The 25,504-nt window shown below is 48.7% G+C and overlaps 1 protein-coding gene across 1 annotated transcript in view; it reads right to left on the bottom strand.

The window, feature by feature from the left end:
* The window catches only part of Reep3 (receptor accessory protein 3), an 84,279-nt gene extending 70,030 nt beyond the window's left edge, over window positions 1–14,249 (bottom strand). Inside the window, exon 1 of the mRNA XM_032889268.1 lies at window positions 14,092–14,249. Within this exon, the coding sequence (XP_032745159.1) occupies window positions 14,092–14,123 (32 nt within the window). The 5' untranslated portion in view covers window positions 14,124–14,249. The remainder of the gene's footprint in view (window positions 1–14,091) is intronic.
* Window positions 14,250–25,504: the final 11,255 nt, after the last annotated feature.

The raw sequence follows: 25,504 nt of genomic DNA, 5'->3' as shown, positions 1-25,504 counted from the left end.
ACCCTCAGGCTTGGTGCTAAGCACAGTCATCTGCTGAGTCATTTCGATGGCCCTGGGGGGCTTACTTCTTTACAGATCACTGACTGCTTCTTGGTAAGTTTCTGAGATCTTTTTTAAGGGCTCAGATCGCATGTTTTAATATCACTAGATAGCCAAACCAACAGCATTTTCACTTCCATGTTTTAAAATGATGGTCTTTGGCAGCTCAGTCCCATGACAGTTTCTGACAAAATCCAGCATAAAAGTTTAAAAGTGTGACTGCATGTTCCATACACAGAGGAGCCCGTGGAAATAGGGACACCCCGCCCATCCGAGATCCATTCAATCAGACTCTTTGGGACTGGAGTTTGGGAAAACACTTTTTTTTTTTTTTTTAAACAAGCTTCCAATAAGCTATAGTACTTCAGAGCTCCAAGAATGTGCCACCTGCTTTGTGACAGGCTCTCATTAGGTTGCCCAGGCTGGTTTGGAAAGTGAGGGCTCAACTGAGCCTCTGACCTCAGCCTCCAGAGGAGTGGGTGTCCCTGCACAGTTCTATTCTGATGAGGCAGGCACTCAGCATCAGTAAGAAAGTGTCTGTGATGCTAAGAAGGGGTTCAGCAGCCACAAGAAAACGGATTTTGCCAGCACTGGGTGGCAGAGAGGCAGAGAGGCAGAGGCAGGCGGATCTCTGGCAGTCTGAGGCTAGCCTGGCTAACATCTTACAAGACAGCCAAGATCACAGATTTTGAGACAGAGAGATCCTGTCTCAAAAAACAAACAACAGAAACAACAATAACAACAAAATTGGAACTGAATGTTCTCCTTTAGGAATACTACAACACTGAAAATAACTTAAAGATGTTTTAAGAGGTCAAAGCCACAATTCTACCAGTGGTATTTCTCAAATGAAGTAATGTTAGAACTGCTTTTCTGGCCCCAACCTGTAATTTTAAACCATCTCATCTTACAGGATTTATTTTTAGATAGTGAACAAGGCAATCTTCTCAGACAGGGTCTCATCCAGTTCAGGGAGGCCTGGAACTCCTGATTTCTCCTGCCTCTGACTCTGTAAAGTGTCAGGGGTACCTGGGCCTGTGATCAGGTCCCAGTTCAAGATTGGAAAAACTCTTGTCTCTTTACCATAAAATTTTAAACTTGGTTCCCTGGATTAAAATGTGAGCAAAACACAGAGACTGAAAAACCACAGGAAAAAGAGAATCCAACCAGTTCTAGAGGGAATCTAGGTCATCCCCAGCCCGCATGGAGGGAATTCTCTCCAAGCTGAAAATGCCACATTTGCAGCGAGAGTTTTCACTTCTGAGGGACTGCAGCGTTACTGGGATGGGGGTGGGGCAGGCCTAGGAAGGCGAGGGGGGGATGGGACGGACTGTGTAGAGGTGACTTTCCAAATTCCAATCCGATGTCCTAAAATTACAAATCTTTACGCGCAGAGCTGCAAATGTACAGGCGGATGCCTCATATCCGGTTCTGGGTCCTCTGCCGCTCTGTGCATGTGTCATTTAGTGACCAAGTGAGCACAGCGGAGAGAATGAACAAGGAGCAATGACTAGGCTAACAAGCCAAGTAAATCCTGGCCACCGGAGAGTGACAGATGTCCTAGCTAGGTCGCTCCTACAGCAGTGACCCTGGGGACAGTGCACACCTCTCCACATCATGTTTCCTTTCTTCACACACATGGCGCTCAGGGTGGTGGAGGAACAGGAAGCCCCAGGGTTCCTCTCATTTCAGAGGCTCTCTTGCTGGAGCTACCCAGAACCCACTGCTGATGCTTCCACTTCTAACCCGAGGAACTGCTCTAAAACAGATGTGCTCTGGGAGCTCTTTCCTTCCCTCCTTCCCTTGTCTCTTCCTTGACCTGCAGAGACGTGGACTGAACCCAGGACTTCATGCATGCAAGAGACATGGAGGCCTATCTCTAACTCAAGTTAAATTACTTTTAGGGAAGCACTGGGTAGTGTCTCAAGTAACCTAAGACTTTGGACAAGTCAACCACCCAAACAGACAAGCAATTTCATTAAAACACAAAGCCCAGGACTGGAGAGATGGCTCAGTGGTTAAGAGCACTGACTGCTCTTCCAGAGGTCCTGAGTTCAATTCCCAGCAACCATGTGGTGGCTCACAACCATCTGTAACGAGGTCCGATGCCCCCTTCTGGTGTGTGTGAAGACAGCTACAGTGTGCTCATGTACATAAGTAAATAAATCATAAAAACACCCACAAAACCCACCGAGCACAGCCATTGAACAAAAAACATTAGTCTGCGCTTCAATAGCCATCTTATCTCTTAGGGTTGGCCACATTAATTCACACGGTTTCAAACACCAAGTTACTTTCCATACGCTATCAGAGAGATAGATAAGAAAGCAACGTCTGGGGCTGGAGAAAAGGCGCAGTGGCTAAAGCACTTGTAGGAAGCAGTGAGGACTTAAGTGTGGATCCCCAGAGTCTAGATAAAAGCGGGGTGCAGTAGCCCAGACACAGATACAGTGAGAGGGGAGGCAGATACCAAAACATGGGTTAGGCTGGTGTACCCAGAGAACAGCAAGGACCAAAACCCACGGATGTCCTCTACCGTCCTCGCCGACGCTGTGGCATGCACATGCCTCCACCCCGATATCTAAAAAGGTTAAAAAGAAAGAGAGAAAACTCTCATCTGACAAGGAGTGGAAATAAGGAAGAGAACATTTAGCCAGCTAGCTGTGCATCCCCGACTAGAACCTCAGAAACCCTTTGGATAAACCTCAAGTTGGACTTTCTTCACTGCACTTACACCAGCTTTGAGGAAAAGGACAAAAGACAGCCTGCCTGGCGTCTTCTCAAAGGTTCTGGCCTTCTGTTCCGAGACTCGACTCGCCATGACAGGTGCGGCCCCTTCCCTGCCGCCATCTGTGCCCTGGCGTAGCATAGAACCGGCCCCTATACCAGCAAGAACATATGGGCTGGGACAGGACCAGCCTCTCCTTCCGGTGGTATCTGCCTCCTGCTTGCCTCAGCTCGCCCTGTTAGCTACTGCAGGGAGCAGCACCTAACCTACTCCCAGTGTAAGGGCTGACACAGAGGAAAGGATACAGGACACACGGTTTCACGTCGTGTAGATGATAAGGCGAATTCCGCCAATCACTGAAACTTAGCAGGATGCCATAACACCAACTGCTTTACCCCTCTCTACCTTCACGGCTAACTCATATCCTACACGGTGACCGACATCCGCTCACCCTGCTCAAAACCTGACTGGCCACATATGAGCAATTTAACTATGTGGAGGCAGTTAAAGATGCTGTCGTGTGATACACAGTCCTATCTGGCTTGCTTCATGCACAGCACCGTAGTTCTCTGGATACCCCGCCCCCACCCCAAAACAGAGAGCCGTGTTCATGATTTATTCAGATTTATAGCAGCTCGACCATTGCACCGCAGTTCTCACACACACACACACACACACACACATACCCCGCCCACACACACCCAAAAACAGAGAGCCACACACACACACGTGTTCATGCAGCTCACCATTGTGTACACACCAGTACTCCACACACGTGCATACACACACACACACACACACACACACACACACACACACACACACACAGTCTTTCACCTATCATTCTCCAGAGGAGGCACACAAACAGTACAGTCCAGATCCTCAATGGGGTTCTACTTTGCATGATGTCATGGAGGACCACACACTGTTTTCACGAGGCTGGCAGTTAACAGTGAACAAGTTTAGAGGTTATAAAATTGTCCTTTACGGGCTGTCGGGTTGACTCAGTGGGTAAACGTGTATACCTATGCAAGCAAGCAAGCCCGATGACCTGCATTTGCTCCCTGGTACCCACATAAAAAGCTAGATGTGTCACGGTGGCTCATGGCTAGCTGGAACTCCAGTTCCAGGGGATCCGATACTGCCTTCTGGTCTGTATGGGCTCTAGGCATGCACATGGGAAGCAGACATACACGCAGGGAAGGCACCCGTAGACATTAGAAAAAAGTAAGCAAACTGGATACGGTGTGTATCTGAAATCTACATTAGGACGGGGATGGAGGCAGGATTGCCTGGAAGCTCCTGAAGCAGCTAGCCTGCAGTCCAGAGTACAGCGCGCCAACAACTGAGACCCCATGTCAACAAGGTGAAAGGTGAGAGCACATATACTTGGTCCTTTACACCCCCCCATACAATGACTTCAGCACCCCCGTGGGGCATTGGACCCTACCAGGAAACTTGGCAAAGTTGAGTGGGCTCAGAACCCTGGTACCCACTTGAGGACGGTAGGAGTTTCCGTCCTCCCGACCAGATGGAACATGTGACTACAGCTGCACACGTAAGAAAGTGATCATTGATCACATAGCATAGAACACAGAGTTCTCCATGCTCATGAGGTACCTAGATGAGCCCTGAGCGGTTAGCCGGTGAGCTTCCCTTCCCAGACTATCCTTCCTGCAAAAGGTATTTAATCTCTGGTCGTCCGCCCTGAGGAAGTTACATGCACCCATTTTCCAGGATGAACAATCAGTAAACAGTAGGACAAGCAAGGACTGCCGCTCTCATCAAGAAGCACTGTGGGGGCCATGGAGGAAGCCTTTGTCCTACAGAACGGCCACCTAAGTCTCCCGCTGGAGGCCTCTCCGCTGAAGGCCCCTCCTGGTCATCCATCCCCTGAGCTAAGCTGGAGGACCCCTGGTCCCAGTCTCATTGCAGACCCGTGGGTCAGCCAGTTTGCAGTGGAGACTGGACACTTCAGAGCTTGGGACCCCCTGACTCTCTGGCCTCAGCCTGCCTTGGTTCTCATCCGGGCTGAGGTCCCACTTCCTGGGCAGTGAATCCTTGGCATTGGAACTTCCTGCAAGCCCCCATGTAAATGCAGTCTGGCATTCTGCAGTTCGTCAGAGTGGAGTTAACGCCGCCCCTCCCCCACTCCCCACCGTGGCTAGGTGTTAGGTGGAACCACATACCCCTCCTCCCACAGAATCATATTAAGAGAGCTATTTTGTTAATTTCCCCTTTAATCCAGTCCCTAAGATTGTTCCTGTGCCTCTGTCTGCATCCCTCTGCGTGTCTGAAGGTTGTGGTGTACTGTTAGGTATGCTGGAGACCAAAGCACGGCTTTAGAGGGTGACCTTATTTGGAGACAGGGTTATTTACAGGGATAATCAGGTTAAAAGGACATCAACGGAGCAGGCTGCAATCTGGGGTCGGTTTGGAGCAGCAGCCATCCACTGCCCATCCGTGTGGAGATGGAGGGAGGGAAACAGAAGATGATAACACCAGAGGCGGCCAGCAAACCACCAGAGAGCAGAGAGGCTCCACAAAGATCCCCCCTCCGACCTCACGACCCGACTTCTGCTTACCTTGATCTCAGACTTCTGAAGTGACCTAGTTTGTAGTTTTCTGATCTGTCAGTGCCAGCAGGCCAGACTTCCCAGAAAGAAATAGGACCTGGTAAGAGGTTAATGAAGCTGTCCATGGCGGAATGACTGATTTGATTTATGTGTGCTAATAATTATTTCCCAAGACTGGCACATCGCTCCTTGAAAACATCAATGCGCATTCTGCACGAGGACGTCTGAGCACTTCGTGACATGACATACTGGCTGGTATAAACCTATGGTCAACATCCTCCCTATGACTTGCACATATCTTCTTGCTAGCTTCTCTGTCACGCTGCTGATGCTGGTAACTGGGACGATGCCAACATAATGTTAACCTATGGCTTCACATTTCTAACCCACGGAAGTCTGAATCATAATGTGCCTGCTTGGTCCCATAAGCTTGAACACTTGGCACCTAGTTGGTGGAACTGTTTGGGAAGGACCAGGAGGTGTTGCCTTGCTGGAGGAGGTGTGTCTTGGTGCCTTACGAGTACCTGCCATCCCTAGTGCGCTCTCTGCCTCTTGCTTAAGGTTAGAGATGGAAGCTCTCAGCCCCTCCTCCTCCCGGGCCTTTGCTAAGCATCATGGGTACTAACCCTCTGGGACCATAAACCTGATTAAATGCTTTTCTGTATAAACTGCTCGTGGCATCTTATCACAGCAATAGGAAAGTGACCAGCACACAATCCTGATATCGTTTTGTCTGTATGGTGCTGGGGATGGGACCCAGGGCCTGAACCTGTCAGTCATTTGCTTCACTACAGCCGTGGGGGCCTCACAACCGTAATCCCAGGGTTCAAGAGGCCGAGGCATGAAAATCTTGAGGTCAAAGCCAGACTGAGCTGCAGAGGAAGACCCTGTCTTAAACAAACACACCCCTCAAAACCAAACAACATACAAAGCACAGAGAGCCCCACCTCCAAGCTGCCTTTCAGACTCATGTAACTTCAAAGCTCTGCTGTGTCACATAGAAACTCAGAAAATATGGTGCGATACCGGGAATATTGTAAGACGATTTCTTGAATAATTCAGGAGTTTTATTACTCTTGAAAACATCTCTATACGGCATAAAGAGAAAAAAAAAAAAGATAGCGTGGTTAGTAATTGTGTTTTCCACAGAGCATTCAGAGGACAATTCCGTGGAGTTCCTAACATCAATGAGGAATTCCAATGTCTCCTAGAAGGGCACCCGTACAGCACACAGAAAACAAGCCAGCCAATTTTAGACGGATGTGCTAGGCGGGTGACTATATTTGCTAGATTATTTCTACAGGACTTTCTGTAACAAGGGAACATTCTTTTTTCCCCCGCTTCTTTCTGAGACAGGGTTTCTCTGTGTAGCCCTGGCTGGCCTCAAGCTCACAGATATCCACCTGCCTCTATCTCCTGAGGGCTGTGACTAAATGTGTGTGCCACCATCGCCTGGCAAAGTGCAGCCTTTGCACTGTCCACCAAGGTGGCCACCGAGACTGAGTAATTGGAGTTTGAAATTCACTTAATTAACTCATATCCTAGGACCCACATGTGCCCACACTGGCCATCATGGCTTCCCGGTTTGTTCTTTCTCATAATTTTCCTTCCTTCCCTTTGGTGTAGCCTGGAGGTTCTCAGTCAGTCGCAATTCTGCATCTGAGGTGGCACACATAGGGCAGCATCTAGAGACGTCGGGGCTCTTAGAACTAGGGAAATGGAATATGATATTGGTTCTACTGTGCAGGGACCAAGAGTTCTGCACAGCACCCTCACGATGAAGTACGTAATCTCAAACACCAATAATATAGAGGGTAAGTAAAGCTGGCATAGGGCTGGAGTGTCTGCTCAGCCTGGAGAACACTTGGCCCTCTTACATAGGACTTAGGCTGGGTTTCTAGCATCAACATGGGACAAACTTCTGGGCTCTGTGGGTGCTAGGCACTCACACAGTACACACACACACACACACACACACTCTTAAAGTCTAAGAAAACCTAACCTACTAAAAGGAACTTTTAAACTTTAAGCTAGGTGTGGTAGTTTGTTCTTATGATCTCGGTTCAGGAGGCTGAGGCAGGAGGATTGCTGGGAGTGTCAGGGTACATAGTCAGATGGTTTCGTAGTATAGTACCCAGTGCCTTGCGCTTGCTAGGCAGGTCTCTACCATTGAGCTAAATCCCCAACCGATCCTTAGTTATCTTGATCGCTAACCGACAATGCCATCTCGACTGCCACATTTTCCCTGTCTGTGGGACCTGGGTGACCTGGTGTCTTCCCTGACTTTCCGTCACATGCTCTGTTGCAGACGTAATAGCATGAGTGAGTGCTAACTGTACTTCACACTAGTCGTAGATAAGTAGGCAGAAAACTCCACAGCCAGTTAACGTGGTACACAAGAAGATTTTTTTATAATGGTTCTGTCAAACAGTCTTGATCATTCATCTTTAATTTACCTGGAAAAAATATGTGGAAGAGTGTCTAGGACAAATGTGTAATCTAGGATCCAAAAAATAGAGAAAAGGCTTGTTATCTGCAGGGGATCGGCAGTAACCTTGCCTCAGATGCTTATGTCCATTTAAACGGATTACTAAGTATACATACATTATTATTTAAAGGTTTATTTATTCATGAATGAGTGCTCTCTTTTCAGACACACCAGAAGAGGACATCAGATCCCATTACAGACGGTTGTGACCCACCGTGTGGCTGTATGGGGAGTTGAACTCAGGACCTCTAGAAGAGCAATCAGTGCTCTTAACCGCTGAGCCATCTCTCCAGCCCCCATATAAGTTATTATTAAAGCAAGGTTGTTGTAGAAAGTCTGAGGAGATGGTGAACAGCTGTAGCAAGAGCTGCTGAGATAGGAAATGCAGACCAAGCCCCAGCTAAAGGACATCACGACTGAAGGGAAAATAGCAGTGTTGGTGGAAGGGGAAGGAAAGTCTAAGTGATAGAGTTTGGGAGCATCTTGACAGGAGACAGCATAGACACAGCGCACACAGCTTATTTATTTAAAAAAAAGTTCATTATTTTATGTGTATGGTGCTTTGACTTTGTGCATGTATGGAGACCAAGTGCATGCTTGGTACCGGAGGTCCTAAGAGATGTCAGATCCCCCGAGACTGGAGTTACAGACCTGTGGGTACTGGTAATTGAACCCTAGTCCTCTGTAAGAGCAACAAGTGCTTCAAACCTGTGAGGTGTCTCTCCAGCCCCTCCTCTGAGGTATTCTTATGTGAAAGAGGGAGGGAACTGAAGAGTAGAGGAAAGTATTTAGCTAAATAAAGGAGTGAGAAACAATAACACTTAGGCAAGCTCACAAGGAACACCAGGCAGACGGATAAAACAGAACATGCTGGAAAGAGGGGACATTGCTCGAGCAGTTTTAGTCTCCGAAGATATGTTTAGGTCGGCCTGTGGGCACATCTGTGGGGGCAACATGATTTTTACCTGATGTAAGAAGACCCAGTCCATTGTGGGTGGCACCATTCCCTAGGTCCCGAAAACTTATATGAGAGGAGAAAGCCAGAGGAAAACAAGAAAAGATCACCCCCACCGCCAAGTGTGGATGTGAAACTTTAAGTGCTTGCTTTAACTTTCTTGCAGTAATGGACTGTCACCTGGACTCATGAGTCAAAAACACGCTCTTCCTTTCCTCAGTTGCTTTTTCTTGGGGGTGCTTGTCACAGCCATAGAAATGAAACCAGAACAAACAGTTGAAGAGAGCAGGAGGAAGTTGTTACTACTACTGCCAGATGCTCTAAGTATGGCAAAACAAAAATGAAAATGTGTTAATAAGTAAGAAGGAAACAGAGAACTCTTCATAATTCAATTGTATGAGAAGAGAGTAGTTACCAAACATCTGGATGGACAAAAAGTTAAGACAGAGCGGAAATCAACGTGTTTAAGAGCGGGGGTGTAGTTCAGTGGTAGAGCACTTGACTAGTATGTACAAGGTCCTGCATTTGAGCTGCACTAAAGCCCACATTGCTGAGAACAAACAAAAAACAAATGGGAATGCTACTAAAAGGTAGGGGAGATGGCTCAGTGGTCTATGCAAGCCTGAGGACCTGTGTTCAGATCCCCCTGTCGCTCTAGTGCTAGGGAGCAAGAAACAGGAACATGGATCCTAGAGGTTTGCTGGCCAGCCAGCCTCACCAACTGATGGGTTTCCAGGCTCAGAGGGATCCCAGATCTGAAATAATAAAGTGGAAAGCAACCGAGGAAGACAAAGGACGCTGGCTACACGCACATGTACCTGCTCACATACGTGCACTCATCTCTATCCACCGCACACAGCACTAGAACTATGAACTGTCCATAGAGACGTAAAACCAGATCAAAATATATTTCTTCCCAATATTAAATAGTCTGAGCTTCGTTATTGGGTAAGGGGCTCAGAGAAGACAAAGAAATACACAGTAGTGGATGAAGCACATACAGGCTGTTGAAATAATAAGAGAATTAATCGGCAAATATTAGAGCAGTTATTCAACCTTGATAATAAGATATGAAATACAAAAGAAAAAGAGGCCCATCATACATATTAGGAAACAAAACAACAGTGTACGAATGTCAGACTGTCTATTTATTTATTTTCGTCTTTCACTGTGTAGCCACAGGTGTCGGGAACTAACTCTGTAGACCAGGCTAGCTTTTAACTCAAGGAAGCCTCTACCTCCCAAGCGCTGGGATTAAAGGCACGGACTACTACTGCCAGGCTGCATCTTGACAAAGTTCTTGTGCTTTGTTGATGAAGCAGAACACGCGAATAACTTAGGCAAACAAATTTTCAGTTTCAGACCAATGATCATGAAAATATAAAGTTTCATTCAAAAATACTCCTCACATTCGTCTCCCTCTCTCTCCCTCTCCCTCAAGGTATGTATGTGAAGGATGCTGTCCGTGGTGGTTTGAATATGCTTGGCCCCAGGAGTTACAGTTTTAGGAGGTGTGACTTTCCTTGTTGGAGTGGGTGTGGCCTTGTTGGAGGAAGTGTGCCACTGCGGGGTGGGCTTTTCTGAGACTTCCTTTGTCAAGGCAATTAAATCTGATTCTCTTAACCTTAGACTTAGCCTCAGGCAGACACTTCAGACAAAGGCACAAAGCAGCCACATTTCCCCCCAAAATTCCACAAAAAGTCTCTAGGTCAGAGGTTCAGTCCATTATCATCAAGGCAGGAAGCACGGCAGCATCCAGGCAGGCACGGTGGCAGGAGGAGCTGAGGGTTCTACGTCTGGATCTGAAGGCTGCTTAGAAGAAGACTGGCTTCTTAGTAGGAGGGTCTCAAAGCCAAGCATTTTCAAAGCACCACAGACGCCCACTGCAGAACCCTACCTGTATTATAGCACTCCTTATAAAGTGTTACAGTATCAAACCTCTGTATGCATAACTTTGTTATCTAAACACAGGCTCAGAGGGGGCGAAAGAAACATAAGATAGTCTAAAATTTAGTATGTAGGTATTTGGGGTGGGGAGGTATGTGCTTCCTTGAGCTGTAAGGAGCAACTGTCACCTATAGGATGGTTACTACCCATTAGATGCCGCATGTGGACATTATATATAAGAATGTGTCTTATCTTGTGGGGTGAGTCACTGTCAATAAGTGATAGAATTGATATTTGCAATTAGACAATCTGGTTTGAGGTTTGGTTTGTGTACAATGCTATCACAGACGCTAAGAAACGTTAGGGAAGGGGGTGGTTCCCTCAATTGGCGAGTAATGCTTTCAGAACGTGAGGTACGGGCAGCGTATATGAATTTAGTACTGTAAGATGTGCTTACATTGCCATTCCTTACAAGTTGCTCACCTCGGGGGCTGGCTCAGTGGTTAAGAGCACATACATACTTCTGCAGAGGACCCAGGGTCTGGATTCAGTATTCAAATGGCAGCTCGCAACCGCTTGTACCTCCTGTTTCACGGGATCTGACATTGCATTCTGACCTCGGGCTTTCTGCAGAAGCGTGGTACACATACAAATACCTAGGCATACCCAGGTTCGCGCGCGTACACACACACACACATGTACACACATGTACACACATGATCCATTAAAAACTGCTAATTTATTGGTCACGTGACATTTAAGTAAGTTGATTTTGTGACAATGAGGAAAGATGAGGAGACTTTGTGCTTTCTGGCCAAGTCTAATCCCTGTGTTCATCTAATCCCTGGGACTCACATGGTGGAAGGAACATATTGATTCCTACAGGTTGTCCTCTGACCCCTATCCCGAAGACCACCCCAAAACAATAAATAATAATAATAATAATAAAAGGCAACTTAAGCTCAGGTGGGCTTGGTGTGTTCAGAGAGGCTACACAGTTATTAAGTGACATCTAAGTCGGAGTCTAAAGCCATCATTCTTTTTTTTTTTTTTCTTTTCCGAGCTGGGAACCGAACCCAGGGCCTCGAGCTTGCTAGGCTAGCTCTACCACTGAGCTAAATCCCCAACCCCTAAAGCCATCATTCTTGTCCTCAGAGTTATACTCCAAGGTCTGCCGATTCCTCCTTCATCTTGGGAGTTCGGGTTTACACAGGGTCCTCTGTCCCTTACGGAATGTCCAAAGGCTCGCGCTGAGGAAACCGTCTGATCTTGTTTAGGCCCGGCTGGATGTTTCAGTAGGCCAGGAAGGAGATACATAAATACATTTTATTTCAGTGGGAAGCATGTGCCTAGGTCTGTGTAGCTATTAGGACGGCTTTCATGTTTAGAGACAACGCAAGCACAGACAGACAGAAACACACAGATGTTCCCTGACAAATGGCTGGACCCGAAGCTCATGAAATACATCTCTCGACTCTTGACCAATACATGTTTTAATGACCTTTTTAAAAGTCCCATCTGTAGGCGTCCCCTTCACCCCAGACCTCAAATTCCACAGGCTGGCCCAGCAGGAGTGCACCCTTTCCTCAGTGCTGGACTCAGTGTCTCTGGGATTACAAACTCTTCATAAAACCAAGGCAGCTCTTTCTCTTCCTGCTCTTCTGGCTTTCAGCCTGTGACCAACCCCGGGCTCCAACTTACACCAGTCCACCTATCGGGCATTTTTCCTTCTTCCTCCTTGGCAGTCTAGATTGGGTTTATTCTTCAAGGTCTATTTTGAATGTAATCTCTTTTGCCTTCTTTGATGACTCTCCAACCACAGATAATTTCTTCCTTGTCTAACACTGGGTATTACACTAGGTATAACCCTCATAAGACCTGACATTCTGACCTGTACAGTAGATATCTGGGAATGTGGAATGTCTGTTCCATTAAGGTCTCCTACGTGGTACTGACCTTTGCATGGGAGGCTGCACTAGAAACATAGTTCCTTTCAACAATAGGAAATAAAATTCTTATGAATGCGAACTCACTCAAGCTGTCCCATAATTTTCCATCATTGCAAATGGTCAAAGAGATCAAAGGACAAAACCAGCTTTTTAGTGGGGGCATTTAGTTTGAGGGGCTACGCAAAAATAGTTGAGGGACTTCTGGTTGGCTAAGAAAGTATGCCTGGATTATGTGGAAACGAGAAGATTGCCCCGGAAAAGGCTAAACATAATTTGAAGGCATCCGTGGTATAACTTTATTTACTTGTGGTTTTAAGCTGAACACAAGAAGTTAGGAGGCTTTAAAGGACATTTTATGAAAGGTCGAGTTTTGAATGCATTGCAAATTAGGTAACCTAGTTCACTTCCAAATGAAATAAAACCAAGTTAGAAAATTTAGCTCCTTCTCCATAGTGAAATAATAATAATGATAATAATAATACCCAAGTAATGTAATTTTCTCCCTACAAATTATAAGCTAATCAGCGAGGCCTGTTAACCTCATATAAACATTTCATTAAGGTACTCAGATGACATTACTGCTACATGAATAATGAATCCCCGTCCCCAGGCTCCACCTAATTTACTGGCCTTTATTTGGTGGCTTTGCTTTAGAGCACACAGGGTAAGGTGGAAGATGGGAAGAGAACCGGTTTAACTTGTATCCAAATACCTTTGCAGATTATAAACAACTCAACTTTTTCCCCCTCTTCCCATCCGCAGTTCTCGTTTGTATCACAATCAATGAATAGATGAGATGACCCGAACAAAAGGGACTAGCACCTGCGCCTTCCGCGTCGCAAACATTTCTTCCCACACAGGGCCCTCCTGGTCAGGGTTTGGCCGACCTTTCTAGAGCAAGCTCCTTCGCGGGTCACCTCCGGACCCCTGAGCAGGACTCTGCAGCCTGGGCTCTGACACGGATCTCTCCTCCTCCTCCTCCTACACGTGACCAAGCGGCGTGCGCCGCGGACAGACACCGCAACGCGGTAGACCTGGTGACAAAGGCTCGGGCGCATCCGGAGCCCCGCCGGCCTCCCGCGCTCAGCGTCGGCGGAGCTTGCGCAGGGCGGTGCCGCGCAGCGCGGGCCGCGGGAGCGGGAGCCGCAGCCGGGAGCGCGCCGCGGAGCCGAGCAGAGCCCGCCGCGCGCAGCGCCGGGCAGCGGAGGAGCCGAGGAGCCGAGGAGAGCAGCGGAGGAGCGGAGGGGAGGCCGAGGAGAAGCCGAGCAGAGCCCGCCGCGCGTCGGGGAGCGGCTCCACGGAGCAGAGCCCGCCACCCGCCCGCCAGGCAGTCTGTCCGCCCGCGCTCTGCTGTTCCCAACACCGCCGCCCCGGAGCCCCGCAGCGACTCGGACACGGGTGAGCAGGCCGCGGCCCGTGGGCTCGGCCCCGGCAACCGGGCCCCGAGCGCCTTCCCCGCCCGTACTTACACCACGGCTCGGGAGATCATCCAGGACACCATCTTTTCGGCCGCTGGGCCGCTGACCGCAGGCCGCGCGCTCCCAGCTCGCGCTCCCCGGGGCCGCGCCGGCGCCCTCGGGAGCCGGCCCGGTGTGTGCGCGCGGTGCCCGGAGCCGCCTGAGCCCGGTCCCCCGCCCGTCCGCCCCCGCCCGCGGCCCCTGCCGGCCCTGCCGGCCCCGCCCCTGCGCTCCGCTGATAGGCGGCGGCTGGGACCCCGGCAGGGCGCTGCGCTCCACCGACCTGCGCGGTCACCTCGCTTCCCCGGGCCGGGGGACGCCGGGCGGGCGGTGAGAGCGCGTGGGAGCCGAGGCCAGGGTTGGGGGAGCCGGGATTGGGAAGTGTCTGGCTAGGTGCGGCTCGGGTGCACACCGAGGCTGGGTAGTCAGGGCCTACCACAGGCCCGGGTTGGCACCGCGAGGCTCGTGGTGCAATGCAGGGGCCAAGGGAGAGCGTCGGGGGTCACGTTTGGAGTGATGGGTTTGCAGGGATGGCGAGGCTGCTCTGGGCCCCCTGGGGCACCTTTTCCATCAGCATCAGCCAACTCCTGAATTGCCTGCCACAGCCTAAAACGTGGACCCAAGATTTCCGACCCGTGGTGTTGTTTACAAGTGTCCTTAATTTTTCTGTCGTGTGTGTGTGTGTGTGTGTTACCTCTTACACTGTCCAAAATTTTAAACTTGTAATTTTGACGTGAGAAGTACTGGATTGGGAAAATGACCTTTAAGTTACTGTAGGTGTTTTTTCCCCTTGGTCCCCTGGTGGAAGCAATAGTAAAAGTTCTCTAAGCTAGAAAGAATAATGTCTGTAATGCGGGGCTTGGAGCCTTTAATTAAAGTACTAGAAAATATGATGGCTCATTCTGGGACATACTGTAATTTAATCTTTTTGTTCCCCAGTTTCCCCATAATAAAAAGAGGCTAATAATACTCTAGCTTACCTCCTGCTTTTCAAGGATGATGTAAGGTATTGCTAATTAATGTGTTTAGGAAGGACTCGGATTTGCCTGGGATGGTACCAAGGGACCAGAATAGGTTACCATGAGTTCCTTTTAGTCCACGAGGCCTATACATTAAGAATTTTGGTCATTAGAGAACGCAGCAGGCGAGGCATGGGGGTGATCTCTTGTGATCCCAGCACTTTGGAGGCCGAGGCCTGCCGGATTTCCTTCCACAGAACCAGGAAGAAGCTCGAGCTGCCTTCTGCTCTTTGATTCCTTTTGCTTATTCGAAATAAGAACGTGTTTATTTCATGGGCTGGAGCGATAGTTTGAGGTATTTAGTTTGACCATTATTCAGCGTTATTGGGAAGTTATGTTTACCGTCTAAGCACTTTTTTTTTCTGGCACATGCCTTCCATGTCCTTCCATGGGCAGAGGTCTTATAATGTCTTTATTTTACAGCCCTTCCGTTCTCACCCTTCATATACCTTCCCCTTCTTTCTTTCCTGAGCCAAGCTGTAAAATCATGCCTTTGAAAGTTCATCTTTTTTCTTTATTCCACATTCTCTACCTTTCTGACCCCTTAATCTCCCCTCCCCCAACAATTATATACATTTTCGCGCCCCCCCCCAAATTATTCTTTAAGTTTCTGGACTCCTCTCACTCTCCAGCATTTAGTGTCTTCTGCCTCTTTTGCCATGATGGTTCTTGTTATTGTTTGCAGGACACAGCCCCCTTGTTCCTATTTCGAAAAGCCTTGGGTTGTAAACCACCTACCCTGTGTTGCTACAGTGTTGTTGAGTCATCCTGCCGCCCCAGACAGCCCAGGAGTGTTGATTCTCTTTGGTACCATGGAAACGGAGGTTTAGAGAACTTAACTCTTTAGCCAGTGATCGCATAGTTCATGGGTAATAGAGCTCAACTCCAGTACTGTGACTCAGACCAGAGTTGGGTGGGAGGTAGTTGGTCCAGGGGGATTGCTCTCTAGGGGAAAATTAGCAAGCTTTTCTCTTTTCTTAGTGGTTGTGATTGGCATTAACCACTAGCAGGTGTTGATGGGTTTGGGGATGCTGTGCACTCTGCTGTGTGTGGGACATCCTGAACAAAGACTCTTCCTGTGTTCTTCCTGGCTTAGGAGTAGCGTGCTTGGCATTCCTGTAATATTTGTAATTATCTGAGCCTGAATTTCCACTTTATAAAGTCAGAGTTTTAACCAAGACTGGAGTTTCTTGTCTGTTTCTGCACACTCCTGTTGTGTAAATTAAGGGAAGGTTGTGCTCACAACTTGAGTGGAAATTGCTGACAGTTTTGCCACGTCCCGTCATTCCCAGGTTTGCAATGCAGTCACGTCCCGTTACTAATCATTTTGTTCCCAGCATTCATATGTTGGCAGGCCTTTTTATAACTTTTTTTTTTTTTTTTCTCCTTTCCACTTACCGTTTTATCATTTAGATGATTTGTTTGAAGCTGCCTGTCCCAGGAGTTATTTATTTCATTTCAGAGCGGCAGTGTTACTGAAGGACCATGTGGAAGCTGATACGGCTGAGATCTATTGACCTAAATAAGAGTCAGTCTATCCAAGGAGGAGCCTCTTGTGGGAAAGCGCCCAGCTTTTAGAGATGGCTGCTTGCTGGTGGTTACTGGACCTCAGATACTTGAGATCTGCTAATTGATGGCCATTAGATACATGCTTCAGTGAGTAAGGGGAGGCTTTAGTCCTATGTGAGAAAAGGGAATATGGTGTCTTCTGCACAGCTGTGTGTGTGTGCGCGCGCGTGTGTGCATGTGCACTCGCGTGCAAGCGCTCTCCCATGAGCCTGTGCTGCTTGCACCAAATGAAATGAAGGCCAGAGGGTGTCAGGCATCCTATCCTGTTGCTCTCTGCTTTATCCCTTTGAGGTAGGGTTACTGTGACCTTGGAGAATTCATGTTTTCAACTAGGCTGGTCCCCTGCAAACCCAATGGATCCTCCCTTCTCTGCCCCTCACCCCACGCACTGGGGTTATTATAAGACCGTGGGTAACCAAGTCCAGCTTATGGGGCCGGGCCGCCATGTGGGTGGGTGGAGTGGGGATGCTGGGGTTGGAACTCTGGCCTTCACGGTCGAGCAGCAAGCATGTTTAACCACTGAGCCTTCTCTAGCTCTGAGTAGCTTGTATAATGTCTTACTTGGCTTTCCTGCTACCTTTCCACAGAGAAGCTAGGATACACTTAAAGCTTTTTTTTTTTAAAAAACATTTTAGCTCTAGCATGTTGTGTGTGGAGTGCATCCTTCCTGGTGCTGTGCCTGGACACTCTTGTGTGGAGACTGAGCTCAGTCTTGGTGGGAAGCAGTGTATGTAGGCCCCAGGGCGTTTTCTCTGGAGACCTCTTTTAGTAGTAACTCGGTGAATGGTGAGTCACTGCTAGTTTTGTTTTGAATGAATATGTTAATGGATGGTGATCAAATGTAAAGGGCTTTAAGACTCTTAAAAGTCTCCCACTCTCACTACCACATCCTCCTTTAGTTGTCCTAGGAGATAGTGGAATTCACATCTCTTTGCATGTTAAAGGAGCTCGCTTATTAGCAAATCAACTGAGAGCAGGAAAGTACCTGAGGCCCGGGGAGCCCCGGGCGCAGAGCAGAATTACAGGGTGCAGAGATAGTATCGAAAGTCCTGTAATTATTAATGAATATGCTAATGAGACTGAATACTGGGTCACCTTCCCATTCCTAATAGGGAAGTATTTTTAAATAATTGAAAATACTTTCATCTGTAAAAAGGCTAAAATTACCAGATTACCTTAATAGTAACTCAGAGAAGAGTGGTAGAGAAGAAGAAACAACCGTTTTCTATCTGCTCCAGATGAACCCCTCCCGTCCTGCCTCTTTTTCAGCCATTTTCCTTTGGGTGTTCTGGTTCCAGCAGAGTAGAGTTAGGCATACCGCAGGGGACTGAGCCTTATGGAGGTAATGCTGGAAGTGGAGTGAAGATGCATTAGAACAGGCAGACTACGTAGGGAATTACATAGTCAGTACCGGTATTGATGAGAGGCACCTATGAGATCACCTTGGGGAAAGCAAAAGGTCTTTGATGGCTAGCTAGCTCTCATCTTTGCTGGCTGGCTCTCCAGCTCTTGGCAGCTCGCTCAGCTGCCTGGGAGTCAGCATTGTCTCAGGTCTTTACATTTAGGAAATGGCCTCACCTGAAACCTGGATTGAGACCAAAGAGCTTTCCCCCCTCTTCCTGGTTAAAAAATGATACCGTGTCAAGTGGCTCTGACACTCGTCGTATACCTGAGGCACGCTTGACACTCATGTGAAACACAGTAGAGCGAATGAATCCTTACTTCCTCGTTTTTTTGAACTGCAGATTTGTGAGTTCAGAAAACTGGAGTCTGTGACCTAATTTTCAGAAAGCTAAAATATTTGATAATTCTTTCCTAGGACTACTTACCGTTCCAACAGAAAATTAAAAATATTTATGTGATGCTGTGCTGTGATTTGAAACACACGAAGTCAAGTTGAAATGTGAGATGGTGGAAATGTAGTCCTTTGCTTCACTTTGGTCATCCAGCTCCCTTCAGAAAAATCTACTTTTTATTTAAGTTCTACCGAATAGAAGGAACGAATTATGTAAGCGCCTTCCCCTGGAGAAGATACATACGGAGAGGCTTCTGTTATATCTGCCTTAAAAAAAAAAATAGCAGATTTGCTGTGTTCTGAAATCCCTCACCTCCTCCTTGCTAATAGCTTGAGGAACACTCTTAGGTGTAAAGTGTTTTAATGGATAGCTTCTTGCCAGATAAATATAAGGAAATCAGGACGCCACCATTTCATGAACAGAGATGCAAAAATCTTCAACAAGAGACTAAGCAAATGGAGGCCAACAATGGCTGAACCATAGTTGTGCATCGTAACAAAGTGGGGCGTCCCAGGTGGACAGGTCTGAGGTGGCACCAAACAAAACAAAACAAAACAAAACACTGGAATAATTACTCTTCAGACACCAAGAAGCTAAGAAAGGAAAGCAATATGGTCATAGCGAAACAGGCAAGCAAAACCACTTGACAGGTCCGAGAGCAGTTCCTTATGACAGTGTTCTCTGAACAGGGATGGAGGAGGAGGGTTTGCTGATCAGATAAGGACAGCAACCAAACCGTAGATGATCATAGTTCATGGTGAAGAGCTGGGTGCTTTCTGGCTAGGGGAAGGAGAAAGACAGATACCACCATCAACATTGCGTAACAGCAATGATTAGAAAATAGGCCAAAGATCTGAGACACCTTGCCAAGGAGGAAATAACCAGGACAAACAAGCTTGCGAAAGCGCCCCACCCCCACCTGTCGCAGGCTGACAAGGTACTGGGAGCTGGGGGGGTGTGGGGTGCATTCTGTATCTGTGAGCGAGGCCAGGTTCACAGCACTGGGGCCACTGTGCTAGTCAGGCACACAAAGGAAGCAGCCCACTGACCCATGGCATGGCCAGACTGAAAGACAGTTTCTCCCAAATCAAATGTGCTCTGAACTGTTGGCCCGGTGATCTCGCTGTTACGGGGGAGCTTCATTCATTCATTCATTCACTGTTGTCGAAACTCCCATGCGACCAAGATGTCCGTTACTTAGGTGGTCCAGATAGATGGTAGTAAGCTCAGACAGTGCTGGAGGATAGGAAACAGTTTGGCCCAGGAAACCTCACTCCACACTTAGGAAAGAAAGACTTCCTGAGAAGTCTGCGTACCGTGTGACTTCAAGCACGTGGTCTGAAAAGGCAGAACCCATGCACAGCAAAGACCCTGGGCTCTCAGAGTTAGGGGGTGGGTGAGGGCTGAACAGATTTGAAACACAAGAAAACGTTTCTGTCCTTGTCCCGCGTGAGTCGAAGGCGCCACGATACCTGCCTGCGTTAACATCTGTGGATGTATAAGATCCATAAGGCCCTCTTTTATCTGTCAGATGTGGAGTTTGAGTGAAGAGGATGTGTCCGTGTGCCCTACGGAAGGCGCCGACATGCCTCTCTTAGCTGTATTAGTATTTCACACCCCCCCCATTCTTCCCGCTGCCTCAGAGTTTCTCACATGTCCATCAGACTCCAGCTTTCTTTCTAAATCCTCGCCTTTTAAAAAAAAGTCGCTTCTCATTCATACTTGTCACGTTTCCCCTCTGTGATGTCGATCAAATTAATCGTAGCAAATCCTTGCTAAGAGGTTGATTGGGCTGGTGAGGTGACTCAGCAGGTAGAGATGCTTGTAGGAAGACTGGCAGCCTGAGTGTGACCGCCAGGACACGTGGGGGTGGCGTGGGGGGTGGGGAGAGCGCTGCCTACTACAGGTGGTCCTCTGATGCTGTGCACACAGCGTAGGTGCACAGGCAAATAGTGGTTGTGAATGGGGGGGTGTGAGTGAGGGAAGAGCACCACGTGTGTTCGCATGTTAATCAGGTTTGTCAGCTCCTAGGAGAATGTTTTTCTACAAGACAGGGTCTCATTATGTATCTCTGGTTGGCCTGCAACACAGTCTGTAGACCACATTGGCCTCTTAACTTCCTGTCTTCTGTCTCCTGAGTGCTAGGATTAAAGACTGTACCCAGCCCCAGTGTGTTGATTATTAAGGAAACCGGCTAGGCTGAAAGGTTGCCCTGCTGTATTGCTGACTGTGTGCTGATGCTCACGGGTTGTCTGTGGAGAATGCGAAGGTGAATTTAAATATCTCCGGGGTCAGCTTGCACACGTTTTCAAATTTCCATGGACGTCAGCTGGGCTTTTGATTGTGCCTTCCTCTCGGAGACACCCCTGGCCCAGGCCTGCTGTTTCAGACTGTATCTCCTGGTTCTTAACCTTTCCTCTGCACTTTCAAAGCTGACTCTATTGGTTGTGTCGCAGACTTGTGTGTGCAGGGCCTCTATATAATCACGTTTGATGCTGCCCGAATCGGTTCTGTGCTTGCTCCAGGTCAGCCATCTTGTAATCTCTAGTTGGTTTGGGGTTCAGAAACTGTTAAACCACATCAGAAGTAGAGTTAGAGTTAGTTACGTTAGAGGGTGGATGTGGTTACTGTAGACCTCTGGGTTTGTGATCTATTAGTAAGCTCTCAGTCTCCCCTTAGCCCAGGCCTGGAAGAGGTCAGCCCCATGCTTCCCTCAGTTTCCATTCTTCCTGCCCTGAGAGTCTTGTCTTCATCCTCCTGCTGGCTCATTCTGAGACTCACTGGAGACACCCTTGATCCCTCTCATACCTTTATAGGACCCCACGCACCTCGTTTTCTCTGTTTACTTAATACTAGGGTGTGGAGACGGAACCCACTTTTGTTTGGGATCCTGGCCCCTGGGCTCCTCTGCTGTGTCCGCCGGTGGACTTTTCATTCCACTCACCGACTGCTTTGGGTGTTTGGGACATTTGCTGCTCTGTCTCCCCTCAGCTGCATATGTAAATGTTTATGATATGTGACAAGTAGCACATCCTATTCTAAAAAAAGACCCTGCGGGGTCGGGGGTTGGGGAGGATGGCCCGGGAGTAGAGTATACACCGAGCATGTCTAAGACCCCCATGTTGACTCCCAGAACCCACAGCCTAAAAGAATGGAAATAAACAGTGGACACTGAACGGTTACCTCCTGTGTCCCGCCAGCTGCCACTGTGACAAAGTACATGAAAAGTCACCTCAAGGGGGGGAGGGGGGTTCTGAGGTCTCTCGTCCAGGGTCACCCGGCTTGGTTGTCTTTCTCTGCCTGTCTGAGGCAGAGCTTCATGGCTGGGCTGGGCACATGCTCCCCCAGAGCCGTTCACTTCCTCACTTCTCCGGAGGATGGGGAGAGGTAGGGCAGAGTCATAGGATTCTTCAAAGTCATGTCCATCCACGAGACACCCCCCCCCAGCTCCCCGAGTTTTTACCTCCTCCCCAGTACAGCAGCTGGAGACTAAGCTCTAACCTCTGGGCCCTGCGAGGATGCCCCAGATTCCAGCATGACACCCTTCGCTCTGGCAGATGCTAAGCTTCTTGACAGCAGGAGTGCCTCACACACCCCGACTTGGCCTCAGCCCCGTCTTCCCCATCATCTCTGGGTCACTTTCTCTCTTTACAGATGAAAGGAAAGCCTCTGTCACTTGTGAAACAGTCACCGGGTGTCCCCAGGACGCTTTTTTCAGAGGTCTACGGGAGAGAAATAATATGATCAGAAAGATGGAGAAAGTTATGCTTTGAAAGACCAGATCGGGGGTTATGGGTACGGAGTTCCCGTGATGCCCGCGCAGGTGAACAGCGTGCTGAAGGAAGGAACGCTGTGGGCTGGACTGACCCACTCCCTGGTTTAGCCTGGAAGGCTGGGCTAGGGATTCCAGGTCCAGCGCAGGCCAGATGTACATTAAAGGCCATACTTCAGACTGCCTTTAGGGGATTATTTATAAATTACTGAGAGAATCAAACATTTGTGTAAGTGTACACTGTCGTGTCGTGGAGACGGGAGGTGTTTTGAGATTAATAACAGTTCATTGCACGTATCCCTGACAGCCTTTGCAGCAGAGACCATGGAATTTAGGAGATGCCTACTTTCAGCTGCAGAGAAAGGAACATATGGGCAGCTAGTGCCTACTGCCAGGATAATACGCCACATAGACCGATTTGAGGAAATTAAAAAGGAAGGGAGAAACTGTTCTTTTTGAAGGAACAAACCCCAGCTGCCCCAAAAAGGTGACCCGTCGGGGGCAGGGTCTCCCACAGGTAAAAAGAGCAGCAAGGAGGCAAGGCCCGGAAGGGCTAGCAGCAGTCGGTTCTGCAGCAGACACAAGCCAGGAGACTGCTAGTCCACTTGGCACCGTCAGATCGCACAGGTCACAGGCTGGGCTTTTAGATGCCTCCTTTACCCCGCCTGTCAGGTGCCACCTGTGAGCCCCCTTCAACTACTTGAATCCCTTCTCTGTGCCTTTTCTTTTTCTCTTCTTTCTGCCCCGTCTGTCTTACGTTGGGGCCTTGTGCCTGCCAGTGTGGCTCGACCAGCTGAGCTGGGCCCCAGCCCCTACCAGGTTTTTCCAGTGCTCAGTAGTTTCCCCAGCAGCTCAGGATCTCAGTGTTATCAGTTGCTTGTAAGGATAGAAAAGGGCGTAGGGCAAGCTAAGACATGGGGAAGGGCACCAGCGGTCTGTGCCAACGGGGGTGTGTCTAGTATCTAGAGACTGCCCAGTGCTGTCCGTTCCGGAGACTTCTCTGTGCAGTAATGTTTGAAGTGTGGACAGCCATGTCCCGATGCGCACAGGTAGAGACCGTCCCCTGACTGTGGTCTGGGTGAGGACCCTGGCCCAGAGAGAGACGGTTTGCTTGGCTGTCATGCGGAATTTCTTTTTAGAGGGCATGGGTAGGGCCTCTGTGGAGAGGCAGGTATTAAAACCCACTGTCAGCAGGGACAGGGGAGAGGGATTTATGAGCAGATAAGGCAGAAAGGGTGGGAAAGATTAGACTTTCTGTGGCCTGCCTTGGGGCCAGAAACCATGGGTGGGAAAAAAGAAATTATGCATCACGATGTGATCTCATTCTCCTGTTCTCCGTTGTTAAAGTCTACCTTTCTGAATCAGTCTTCTCATGTGCCGCCTCCCGGCTGCCTGGCACAACAAACGGCGTGGGCTCTCTGGTTCCCAAGCGAGAAGGCTCTGCTGCTTCCTAACTCTTCCTTCTCCAGTGGCTTCTCCGGTTAGATTCCACCTTGGCCCACGGAGCCCTGTGTGCACTGATCTCTTTATGTTTCCAAAACTGATGGGTTACTCTGTGTCTCTCTGCCCTTTTCCTGATCCCGTAAACGTGGCTTCGCACTTCCTTCCCTGGGGCCTCTGCCGTTCCTTGTCTCCAGGTGAGCCCTGGCAGGTTCCGCTGGAGACTCTGACTAAACTCCGCGCCTCAGACTGTCTCCTTAGTGTGCTCCGGATTCCAAGGCATCTCTGTCACGGATTACCCAACCTCACCTAGCCGCACATGGATTAATTTACTCTATTGTACTTAACCCCCTTGGCTTCTGTTCTCATTGTCTGTCTGTTCTTTCTCCAATTATGTTGTAAGTTGTTACTTCAGGAATGTTGTCTGTCCTGTTGCACTGTTTTGCTCTCAGTACCTGTACACACCCAGCCTTAGGATTTCCAGTGGCTATTTATACCTGAGAAGCCACAGAAGCAGGTTGTTTATGATTCGATAGTGTTTGCTCTCAGGGCTCAATTTATGGAGAGTCCACCAAAAAGTGCTGAAGAGAACCCAAATCGGCGGTCATGGAGCGACCAGTCTAAAGGTGTCTTGGCAGAGTGGAACTTACCAAGGAGGCAGGCTAGGGGAAAGGACACAGCACAGGGACACCTCAATTTCAGAATAATCTAGATTTCAGAGAAGGCTCCGCTGGAGCCCAGGTTTCAGGAGAGGCTGAGAGGTTGGAGGAGTATAGCTTGCTTGTCAGAGGGCAGGTTGGTTACCAGCCAGAGTAAAGGTGGGAGCCAACGGAACACATGGGGAGATTGCTCCCGGTTTGCAGCAGAGAACAAATGGGTCACCTTGCGCTGTCTTCATTCATCTCATCTGCAGCCGGGGCGCTGGAGCGTGGGATCTGGAGGGCGGCAGAGGGATTGGACAGGGCTTAAAGGGTGGGTGATGGCGCTGCTATTGGAGGAGTGTTTGACAGTCCTCTGCTGATAGATCTCTGCAGGTCACTGAGGTCATCATCGGTCTACCGGCCTCACAGATAGGGTCTCCTAATTGTTCTCCCCACTCTCAGCCCTGAAGTGCAGACACGCCCTTTTGTCAAAGACCTTTAATCATTAATGATTTCCCCTTTTTTAAAGCAAAGATTGCAATTAGAATACAGTTTGCTGTCTATACTGAATTGACCTAAGTTGAACTAAAAGCCCCAAGCCTGAACAGAGCCTCATTCTAGTTACAGCCATAAGACAGCTAAGTGGCTATTATCTCCTGGAGATTTCTGAAGGATTAAACCTGGGTGTGAGCTCTTGGAACCTGGCTGCTGAAGGCCCATTCATTTCCCAGGCCCTCTGTCCTCAGGGCTTCATCCTCCAGGAGCTGGGTTTGTTCGCCTAGCTCTTCAGACCCAGTGCCATTTGCAAAATGCATGTGGTGACACTGCTTCACACTGAGTGATTTTTGAGCTCTCTTTAGGTAGCCGTGCCTTTTAGCTCTTGGCACAGTGCCCGACACATGATCCATACGGAGTAATGATTGTCTCGTTCTCAGGATTTGGACTTGAACCTCGATTTAAAATTTTATTTTACTTATTGCAGTGCACGGGACCAAGCTCGGGGTCTCGCATGTGCAAGTCGAGAGCTCAGCTGCCGCAGAGTAGAAAGACAGGGGAAATGAAGGGGAGAGAGGGCAAACGGAAGGAGCCCCCTCGCTCCACAGTTTGAAGTTTCTGCAGCCAAGAATTCCTGTACACTGGTCAGCAGCATTTGCTAGGAGGTTGTTTAAAGGAGAGACTTCCTTTTCT

The sequence above is a fragment of the Rattus rattus genome, chromosome 18, assembly GCF_011064425.1.
Source record: "Rattus rattus isolate New Zealand chromosome 18, Rrattus_CSIRO_v1, whole genome shotgun sequence".
Lineage (NCBI taxonomy): Eukaryota > Metazoa > Chordata > Mammalia > Rodentia > Muridae > Rattus > Rattus rattus.
Note: the sequence above shows the minus strand (reverse complement) of the source record. Positions and strands in the feature narration are given on the sequence as shown.